This window comes from Eriocheir sinensis, chromosome 5 (genome assembly GCF_024679095.1).
Source record: "Eriocheir sinensis breed Jianghai 21 chromosome 5, ASM2467909v1, whole genome shotgun sequence".
Classification (NCBI taxonomy): domain Eukaryota; kingdom Metazoa; phylum Arthropoda; class Malacostraca; order Decapoda; family Varunidae; genus Eriocheir; species Eriocheir sinensis.
This window is the reverse complement of record NC_066513.1, coordinates 18,785,370-18,796,762: the sequence shown is the minus strand read 5'-3', so window position 1 is coordinate 18,796,762 and position 11,393 is coordinate 18,785,370. Positions and strand designations below refer to the sequence as shown.

The following is an 11,393-nucleotide window of genomic DNA, read 5'->3' as shown; positions in this document are numbered from 1 at the left end:
GATACAGAGAGAGAGAGAGAGAGAGAGAGAGAGAGAGAGAGAGAGAGAGAGAGAGAGAGAGAGAGAGAGAGAGAGAGAGAGAGAGAGAGAGTGTCCAATAACACGAGGACTCATTCCGTGACAGCATATTCAAATACAAGTCTTTTTCCTTCGCAACTTTTCCCTTCGTAATCACTTCCCTTCGCTCCAGTATTCCTCCTCGCCTCTATTTTTGTCTCCGGGAGCAATATCATTAACACGAGGAAATTGAGAGGCCGACGTTTTTAAACAAATATATTTTCTATATACTCGAACGTAAATGATCCGGAAAAACATATTTATATTGGCGAGATGGGAAAACTACTCTGCCTTAAAATACGCCTTTGAACTTCTCCGACGTAGGAATGGGAGGTAGGAAATGGGGGGAAAGAAATGGGGGATACGCTTTTATTAATGTCTGCAAGTGTGAATGGGAGGAGTATGAGGAAGGGGTGAACGCGATATGGAAGAGAGAATGATAGAATGAGTATGGGTGCGAAAAAAAGGGAATAAGGAAATGGTGGATACAGTTTTATTAATGTCTGCAAGAGTAACTAGATGGAGTATGAGGAAGGGGTGAACACGTGGATGAGAGAATGATAGAATGATGAGTATGGGTGCGAAAAATGGTGAATAAGGAAATGGTGGATACAGTTTTATTAATGTCTGCAAGAGTGAATGGGAAGAGTATGAGGAAATGGCGAAGAGGGTGACATATTTGCAGGAGAGAATGAGAGGAGGATGGGAACGGGTGCAGAGAATGGTGAACAAGGAAATGGTGGACTGGGTTCTATTAGTGTCTGCAAGAGTGAGTGAGAGGAAGATGAGGAAATTGTAAACACGGTGTAATGTAAGAAAGAATGATGGAAGTATGATAAAATGGTGGACAGGGTTTTATTAATGTATGGAAGAGTAAATGACAATAACAGGAGTATGAGAAAATGTATGGAAGAGTAAGTATGCAAGAGTGAATGACAGAAGTATGAAAATGGGAGAGGGAAAAATGGTGACTAGGGAATGGGTGTTATATGGGGAACAATAAACAACATGTAGTTAGAATATGCCAGAATGAGAAGGGCGTGAAAGAATGATGAGGAATGGTGAATGAGTGAATGGGGTGGAGTATACGATGCATTAGTAAGGATGATGCGAATGGATAATGATGAATGGTGAATGAGAAAACAGTGAATGACGATGCATGCCCATTCGTGAATGTGTTGTGGGAGAGTAAAGTCAGTGTGACCTGAGAGGGCTGACGGGAGGGTTGAAGCGACGCGAGGCATGACGTGAGAGAAAAGACGTGAGAGATAACATGAGAAGACGTAAGAGTGATGATGTGAGAGGGATGATCGGAGAGGTGAAATGTGAGCTATGGAGAGAAGAGTGATGTGAGGGATGCCACGAGGGGGATGGTGTGAGAGGTATGCAGTGGGGGTGACGTAAGGATTCTGCAAGATGTTATGTTCATTGCAAATTGACATACTATAAAAGCCTTCCTGAGGCTTGTGTTGAGTGTCACAACGGAGTTTTGCGAACTTCGAAAATTAAAATCCTCTTCACACATAAACAGCAATATTACGTCACTTCTGCGTTCATGATATCCTGTCTCATTTTGGCCATGTGGCGCCGCATCACCTTGGCGTTTTCCTCCTGGGCACAGTGCTGGCAGAGTAACCTGATGAAGGCGTAGGCGGGGCCCTGGAAGAAGCTGCCCGTGAACTTAACCTCGATGTTGGAGGAGTTGGCCAGCATGTGGATGGACAGGTGGCTGACGTAGAGCAGGTTGAGGCCCACCTCCAGGATGTCGTGAAAGATGAAGCAATAGACGAAGCAGATGGCAAAGAACAACACGTACAGAGACCAGTCAACGACTCTTCGATTGAAGAACTTTCCCAGGCTGAAGGTGAGCGGCTTGATGCAGCCCAGCTCGCGGTGGGTGAGGCATTGCCGCTCCAGCATCAACACCGACGGGCCATAGATGAACTCCTTCCAGATGCTGATGTAGTAGATCTTGGTCTTGATGGGTCTCGTGGCCTTGTAAGGCCGGTCATTGAGGATTTCTGGAGGAATCTGGAACATGGGCCGCGTCTTCAATCCCTCGAGGTCACTCTGGCGATGTGTAAAATGAGAGTGCCGGGTGTGTTCTCGCGCCAAGTCGTCGTTCAGCCGTAAGAGTACGTCTTGTGCGTACCCTCGGAAAACGTGCCGGCGCTGCAGCGGCCAGTGGATTTGAACCATCTCCCGGACGAGGCGCGGGCTAGGACCGGGGCAGGAAAAGGTGTCTTGCGGCAGGTGTCTCAGGACATACACCTCCTCCTGCACCCACTCCCCATTCTCCTCGTCCGGTCCATATTGTGCGGCTGGTCCGAACTCGCCCAACGCCAAAGGGAAGCCCTCCTCGTCCCACTCCGGCACGGCGGGGCACGAGAGTTGTTGGTCCATCCCTGCTGCCGCCTCCCGCAGCTGTGCCTGAAAGGTGGAGACATACATTCTAGCGCGGAGAAAGTGAGGCGTCTCGGTGTACTACGTGAACCATATATAGCATCCACGTTCACGCTCCGAGTCCACCATTCCCACGCCATGGCCTCCCCTCGCCTCGCCGTGCGCCGTGGGAATATTAAAACATTAAACTGGGTAAGAGGCTTCACGAGGGGAAAGACAACGCAGCTGCCAGTAAGGGGCGCACAGGGACAAAACAATGCAGTATACAACTCCCTTCACCACACCGCAGTACTGAGGAAATAAAAGATAACAGGGACAAGAGTACACGAGGGGAAAGACAATGCGAGAACTCAACTCTACATCAACACACTAACAGCACAGCCGAGTGTTCCCTACGTGAACCTAATGGAGCATACACCCAAAAGTTATTACCACGCATATCACGCCTAAAGGACTACACGGCAACAGTACCCGCCGACGCTAAGTAGACTCCAAACCGCAAGGGAGGAAGACGCCGCGCTGAGTGAGGGTTCGCAGCTGCACCGAGCACGAGGAAATGACATTATACCTGCAGAGAAGCGAGGGGGGCGAGGGGAGGGGGGGAGGGATCCGAACTCAGGTGATGGTGGCGGGGAGTAGGGATGGTGGTGGGGGGTGATGGTAATGGTGGTGGTGCAGGTAGCGTGACTGGAGAGAGAGAGAGAGAGAGAGAGAGAGAGAGAGAGAGAGAGAGAGAGAGAGAGAGAGAGAGAGAGAGAGAGAGATAGGAGAAAGAAAAAAGGAAAGAAGAAAGAAAAGAAATAAAAAAAGAAAGTTAAAGAAATACGAAAAAAAGGAGGAAAAGAAAAGAAAAAAAATGGAAAAAAAGATAAATAAGTACATAAATAGACAGATATATATATATATATATATATATATATATATATATATATAGATATAGAGAGAGAGAGAGAGAGAGAGAGAGAGAGAGAGAGAGAGAGAGAGAGAGAGAGAGAGAGAGAGAGAGACTGGACACAATCAAGGCCCGTGTAATGTCGTGGCCCACACTCCCTATCACTGCTCACATGTTTAGCCGCGTGATAAAACCTTCTGATAACGAGTAACCGAGAGATCGACCTTAACGTGCCCGTGAAGCCTAGTGTGTGTTTGTGTGTGTGTTTATTATGTGTGTGTACTCTTGAGCCGTGCAGCAAGCGACCCTCATACACGCCTAGAGTTATAAAAAAATATATAAGGGTCTGGGAATAGGTTACGCCGCTTACTCTGAACACCCTCTCGTTTGGTTACTGGTATAGATTCATTACTGTATGTTTTGTTTCTCTCTCTCTCTCTCTCTCTCTCTCTCTGATGATGAGGCAAAATGCATGAAGGAAAGTCTCTCTCTGTGATGATGAGGCAAAATGCATGAAGGAAAGTCTCTCTTTGTGATGATGAGGCAAAATGCATGAAGGAAAGTCTCTCTCTGTGATGATGAGGCAAAATGCATGAAGGAAAGGAAGGGGAGGAGGAGAAGGATGATGATGATGATAATAATAAGAGTTTAAATAGAAGGCAGATGTTAAGGAAGGGTAACTGGAGAAGAATGGGGAAGATGCGCAGGAGAAAGGAGAGGAGGAGGAGGAGGAGGAGGAGGAGGAGGAGGAGGAGACAGTTGATGAGCAAGGATAAACATAAGTAGAAATAGGAGGCAAATGCTATGGAAGTGGAGTAGGAAGAGGAGGAGGAGGAGGAACATACCAAAGGGGTGAAGGGTGACGAGAGAGGAGGAGGAGTGGTGGTGTAATCCAAACAACAACAGTGTTAGTATAGACCTTTCTTGCCTCAAGGACGACCCTCCCTCTCATGTGGGCCCCTCTCTTCCTCCCTCTCCTATCCCAGTTCTCTCGCTTCTCTCTTTTCCCTTCCTCCCTTCTTCATCTCCTCTCCTTACACCCATGGGACTCATCTCTCTCTCTCTCTCTCTCTCGTCCTCTATCCTCTCTTTTCCCATCCATTGCCTTCACAAATCACTTTTTCCCATTAATTCCTTCTCTTCCCTTCATTGCCCATCCTTTACCTTCCCTTGCCCATCGCTTGCCCATCCCCCTCTCTCCCTTGCCCATTCATTACCTTCACTACTCTCCCAGGCCCATTATTTATATTTTCCCTTCCTTTCCTCCCCTTCTCTCGCGTGTCCTATCCATTACCCTTTATACTCTCGTTTGCTCTCCCTTTCCCATCCTTTATCCATCCTCTTCTCCATCTTCCACCTTTCCGTGCCCTTCCTTTGCCTTCCCTCCCTTCCTCTACCCTCCTATACTCTTCCTGTATCCTCCCTTCCCTTCTTTCCATTACTCTTCGTATAATTATTTTCTCTTCATTTCCTTTCCTTTACCCATCCCATTTTCCCCTACTATACTCTTCCGTGCCCATTCCTTGCCTTCCCACTCTTCCACTGCCCTCCTTTCCTCTTCCTGTACCCTCCCTTCCCTTCTTTCCATTACCCTTCATACCATTCTTTTCTCTCCATTTCCCTTCCTTTACCCATCCCATTCTCCCCTACTATACCCTTCAGTGCCCATTCCTTGCCATCCCACTCTTCCACTGCCCTCCATTGCTCTTCCTGCACCCTCCCATCCCTCCCATCCTCGTTCTCCATTCTCTCGCGTCCTCTCGACGTGGCAATAACAGAGACTAGCCGGCAGACGAACATAAATTACTTCTGTTTACAAGTAGTGGCTCTCCTGACGAAGGGCTGAGTGGTTCGCTCGAGTGTTCCTGTCCTTGAGTGCTCGCAAACACGTCCTACTCCTCTCACCGCCTCCTCCTCTTTCCTGATCCTCCTCTCACCACCTCCTCCTCCTCCTCTCTCCTCCTCCTCTCACCACCTCCTCCTCCTCCTCTTCCTTCTCTCTCCTGCTCCTCCTCCTCTCCTCTTCTCCATTGTCACAGTCCGGGTGCAATAGAGGGAAGGGAAGGGCTTGATTTTCAACAGTCACTGCGCCTCTTGTGTCTCGCCGGCAACTGACATCAATGACCCACTAACCGTAGACCATTATGACGACCAGCGGCGGCGCGACACTGCCCCCTCTCTCTCTCTCTCTCTCTCAACTAGATGCCAAGGTCTGTCTCAAGGTCACTCTCGGCACTCCAATGTCCCCCCCCTTCCTCCTCCCCCTCTCATGGCACTGCACTGCGCACCCACTAACACCACCACCACCACCACCACCATCACTACCATTACCACCGTCACTACCGCCATCCTTAACCCCTCGCATCGCCCTTCTATCAATTTGACTACCACCATCTCCACCACCACCATCACCTTTCACCACCCCTACCACCACCACCACCACCACCATCACCCTTCAATACCCCTACCACCATCACCACCACCACCATCACCTTTCACCATCCCTACCACCACCACCACCATCACCCTTCAATACCCCTACCACCATCACCACCACCACCATCACCTTTCACCCCTCCTACCACCACCACCACCACCACCACCACCATCACTCTTCACCACCCCTACCACCATCACCACCATCACCATCACCCTACAACACTCTACCACCACCACCACCACCCTTCAACCCCACTGCCACCATCACCACCGCCGCTATCATCAGTATTAGTCACGACACACTCCCCATTCCTCCCTCCCCTTTTCCCCATCACGACGCCATTCATTCATGCATTCATTTACCACCACCACTATCATCATCATCATCACCATACCTAAATTCACCACCCCCACCACCACCACCACTACTACTATCACTATGTACCAATGAAAACACGCCACCCTGCTTCACCAACACTACCACCACCACCACTACTACCACCACCACTACCACCACCACCACCAACAACAACAACATCCCTAGCTCCAATTACTAACACATCAAGCCAATATTACCACTGCCCCTCCCCCACCACCACCACCATCACATTACTACAGCTCCCTCGACCCTTCTACTACTACCATCACCACCACAATCACCACCACCATCACCACCATACGTATCCATCACAACAGCACCCTCAACATCACCACATTACCATACAATTACACCACTATTATCCTCACTACCACCACCACCACAGCCACCCACCACCACCCTAAACACCATTATCAACGCAAAATCCACATTCATCATCATCATCTTTTTGTTCCTTTTTTTCTTGACCTTGAGCTGCCTCCCCTGGAAAAAAAAACTAGTCAGCACATCACCATCAACACCATTACCAACACACACGCAACCACCACCATCAACACCATAACCAGTCACAACACAACACAATCACCATCATCACCAACCATATGTCACCAATTCACCACCACCACACCCACTGTCAACCCATCACACTGCAGACGGTGTGCTATTTCGTCCTTAGTACCAACCCGTAACACCAGGCCCTTATCTCTACCCCTCTCCTCCTTCCTCCTCCTCCCCGTTATCAGTGTCACCTTGAATGAGATACGAGCCAACGTGGAATGTCTGATGGCGCATGGCAGCGACTGATAAACTGAACCAACACACACCAGTTGTATTATGTCCCGAGGCTGCGAGGAGGCTGAGCGACTCTTATGCCTGGTAAAGGGATGGAGAGGCGTGGTGAGGTCATACTATAGATGTCGTCATGCTCATTGCTCCTTCTCTTTCCTCTCCTACTTCTCATTCTCCCTCACCCTCGTCCTCTTCTCCCTGAACCTACTCCTCTTTTCTTTGATGCTCCTCTTCCCCTGCACCTCCTCTTCCCCCTACTCCTAAACTTTCCCCTCCTGTTCTTCCTCCCCTTGCTCCTCCCCCTCCTCTATGAGTTTTCATGCTCAGACAAACCTAAAAACAGCGACGGAGTGAGATAAGCGATAGGGAGATGCCACAAACATATATATTTAGTGATTGTTTCCTGTTTCTCCCTCCGCTTTTTTTCTTCTCCTGCTGCTCCTCCTCCTCCTTCTTTAATTAATAGCCACTTTGATTCTAAAAGGCAAAAAGAGAAGGGGATAAGTGATAAGGATAGGGTTAAACGTACTTGGTGATACACTCTGGTCCTTCCCTCTTATTGTTCTTGTTCTCTTGAGGTTACTGTGCCCGGGCGAAGAGAAGGTTACTGACCAACCGCATCCTCTCGTGAAACTAAACATACTGCGACAGAAGGGAACCCACCACCGCCACCAGTCACCGCCGCCACCACTAACACCACCGCCTTGCCGCCTCTCCTCGTTTTCTTTACTACATCGTATTTACAATGGCGACTCGAGTAAAACCAGGCTGCCACCGCTACCACAACTGCCGCTGCTGCTTCAACTCGCTAACTACGAAACTTGAGACCCACTTATCTCGCTAAAAAAAAAGAGCCCCCTCGTTTACCTCACCTCGTAGTACTTGACTGGGGACACTTAAGTAGAAGTAAAGCAGGGCGTCGCTGTGCTCGTAAAACCTTCGCTGGGGCACTAAACTCCACGGGTGCAGATCGGTGGATGGGCTATTCTGAGCGGCCCCGATGAGGATGAAGACGCAAGGATCCTCTGCAGAAGGCAATTAAACCCTCAGTGACCGCCTGTCTGAGCCCGTAACTCGGCGTCCAGTAATGGCTCTCCGGCCTGGACCGAAGAACCGACTCAATGGACCGATTTCAAGGAATTAATGCGAGGGTAATGGTCTGCAGGTGGCCTTCTCCTCTTCGTCGTCGTCCTCCTCCTCCTCCTCCACCTGTCGTCAGTGGGTCCATCGCTTCCATTTCCCCGATATATAGAGATAAATAGCTTGTTTTACGGTTGTGTAAATGGGAAAACGAGGGGAAATAAGGGAGAGAAGGGAGAGGGAGAAAAGGTTGGGAGTGAGCACTTAAAAAAGACAGAATGGAAGATAAAAAGGAAATAGGGATGCTGGGACTGATGGAGGCACAGGAAAAGCAAGGACGGGCTGACGAGTGCACAGGTATACATAATATAAGGTGAAAGGGAGAGTGAACGTCCGAGGATTGAAAAATTAAAGTGAGGAAGGGGAGGAGCAGATGAGTGTTGCGTAAAGGAAATAAATAAACGAAACAGTGCGAGTGGAAACGACTTACAGACACACGCGGAGCACACTGATACGTCCGGAATGAAGGAACGAAAAAAGATATGGCTGCGAGGCGAGGACAGTGAACAAACCTTTTAAAATCACAATACGAAACAAACACACAAACAAACAAACAAAAGGTATCACATTGCCCGTCCTTCTCGCAGTGTTTTTCATGCTGTTTGATCTGACATTATTTTTTTCCTCTTCTAAAATTTGATATGCACATGGCAGATATTTTTTTTCTTATAACAAGATAGGGAATTATTTTGTTTATTATTCAAAGTTACACGCCAAATGCAGATAAGTAGATATAGTGTGTTTGTGATGGTGATATAGTCTGTGTGTGTGTGTGTGTGTGTGTGTGTGTGTGTGTGTGTGTGTGTGTGTGTGTGTTGGCTTTGCAGTACCGTCCAATAAACAAACTAGTACAGCAGAACACCTAATCCTGCAGGTGTCAAAATTAATTAATATCCGTAATTGTTTCCCGTGCTCACCTGGCGCCGAGGAAAAGGTCGTGTCACGTTTACCGCTAATTAAAGGCGAACAGGTGACAGGTGTGTGTGTGTGTATGTGTGTGTGTGTGTGTGTGTGTGTGTGTGTGTGTGTGTGTGTGTGTGTGTGTGTGTGTGTGTGACGTCACAATTACGTCATGACTTGGCCCTGCTGTTGTCATCAAGTTGGATCCAAATATTGCTTTTACGATGATTGACACGCCGGAGGAATGACGTAAATCTGTCAATGTGTATGTGTGTGCGTGTGTGTGTGAGAGAGAGAGAGAGAGAGAGAGAGACGAATTAATAAGAGTGTGATATTCGCGTCGTCGTACTTCATTCAGTTAGAATTTGAACACTTCATTATCTCTCTCTCTCTCTCTCTCTGTTCACTCCCTCCTCTTTATCCTCTCTCTCCACCATCCTCCCCGCTTCATTCTGTTACCAAGGCCAACAGATGCTCCTCCTCCTCCTCCTCCTCTTGCTCTTCAAAGTGGACGGTAAAGTGAACATTAATTAAAACCTCATTTAGCTATTATTTTCTCCTTTTCTCCTCTATTACTCCCTTTCTTTCCTCCACCCATATTACCCCCTCCACTCATCGCCCCCTTCTTTCCCTTCCTCTTCACACACTTCCCCGTCCTTCCCAGCCGCTAATTTTGCCCCCCGTCCCTCTACCCCCTCGCTCCCCACCAGCCTCTTACACACACACTCAACGTTCCTTCCATTTCTCGGTCCAGCGACGTTGAATAACTGAGAAAATTTGACGACAAACCTTTTTCTGCTCAGTTTCTTCCGCCTGCCGCCGCTGCTCGGACGCCTCGAATTGCCCGGCGGGGAAAATAAGTATGCATTCGTCCTTAGATTATTTGCCGGGGGTAATTTTCAAGCTCGCTGCCCTGAGGATGAACGCGTTATCAGCCTTTATGATGTTGCAGGGGACCCAGGTGTGTGGTGTGAAGGGGGGAGGTATTGGTGGGCAATTCAAGGGGAAGATGTGGTATGTGGCTCAGGGTGAAGGTGTGCTCAGGTGTGTGGGTCAGGGGAAGGTGAGGTTACAGGTGTGTGGCTGAGGGGAAAGGTGAAGTACAGGTGTGTGGCTCAGGGGGAAGGTGAGGTACAGGTGTGTGGGTCAGGGGGAAGGTGAGGTACTGGTGTGTGGCTCAGGGGGAAGGTGAGGTACAGGTGTGTGTGTGTGGCAGGGGGAAGGTGTGCCCCAGGTGTATTGGTTAAGCGCTCAGGTACCATATGAGTCCGCATGAACTTCTGGCAACCGGGCGACTTTTTAAGCTTCTAGCGTCGTTTCCGTGAATACAAAGTTGTTTTTTCTTGTCATCCCTGCAACAATGAGTGGAATTCCAAGTACGTTCTGCAATTTTTTTCTGTGTGTGTGTTGTGTGTCTGTCCCTCGAACACTTGTTGGCGCCTTGTCAGCGCTAGCGCCTCCTCGTCGCAAGTGATGTGTTGCCTGGAGTGTGAGGGGTTGTGTTGCAGTAACAGTAACAAACCCGAAGGACTTGAAAGGGTTTGCACGACTTCATTTCAACGCACCGAACACGGATATACTAATTAAAAGATATTTCTGCTCCCTTTTAGACTCCGAATTAGACTTTTTACAGCAACGAAAACGGCTCAAGGGCAGAAAAAAGGCGATGAACATTATTTTATATTAGAAAAGATTAAAAATGCATACAAAGATTCAGGAATTGTTGTCTTTAGTAATGGTGACCAACGCATTTGTATCTAAAACAGGTTCCTGCACTTTCAAGTCACTACCCCGTTACAAGGACATACTGTGAAGGTGTATTAACTTCCTATTTGGCAACGTTCCTCACTGATTAATGATGATAATAATGCGTCTCCTTCCAGTGGTTATGCGAGGGGTTGAGTTCCAGTATAGCAACAGACTCACTAGAATCTAAACGAGGTTCTTACTCTTGCCTATCAACACCCCGCCACAAGGTCCTGCTATAAAGGCAACGAGGCACCCTGGTTGGAGGCAATTTGATGTCCTCTCATAAGTGATTGATTGAGTTTCAGTTATAGCAATAAATCCATATAAAGTTAATAGTTTCCTACACTTTTAAATCACAAGGACAAGGAAAAGACGGGTCTACCCCTTATCTGTGTATCCTTCTTTTTCTTACTACTTGTCTCTCCTCCTCTTTTTCCTCTTGTTATCTAGCTTGATGAGAATGGGATGGGAAGATACATTTTGATAAAACTGACCGTGACAGGAGCGTGTGTGCTTTAGTGGGGGCAACAGCATTCTGTCACAAGGTCAGATTCTTAAAAGCACTAACACTCTCAATAAGGCAACAGATAAGAGAAAATGCTTACATTGATGATATGCTCAATCGATGAAGGACACACGTTCATC

General features: G+C 48.1%; 1 protein-coding gene across 2 annotated transcripts; it reads right to left on the bottom strand.

Annotated features, from left to right (window-relative positions):
* Positions 1-263: 263 nt before the first annotated feature.
* LOC126984784 (uncharacterized) lies at positions 264-7,669 on the bottom strand. 2 transcript variants are annotated; one of them, XM_050838888.1, is made up of 2 exons: positions 6,770-6,856; positions 264-2,487 (listed from the first exon to the last, which is right to left on the bottom strand). In XM_050838888.1, the coding sequence occupies exons 1-2, from the start codon at positions 6,770-6,772 to the stop codon at positions 1,594-1,596; spliced, it is 897 nt and encodes a 298-aa protein (XP_050694845.1). In that variant the 5' UTR covers positions 6,773-6,856; the 3' UTR covers positions 264-1,593. The 2 variants fall into 2 exon arrangements, with proteins under 2 accessions (XP_050694845.1, XP_050694846.1); XM_050838889.1 differs by lacking the exon at positions 6,770-6,856 and adding an exon at positions 7,489-7,669 and having other exon boundaries at positions 266-2,487.
* Between the last annotated feature and the right edge of the window lie 3,724 nt (positions 7,670-11,393).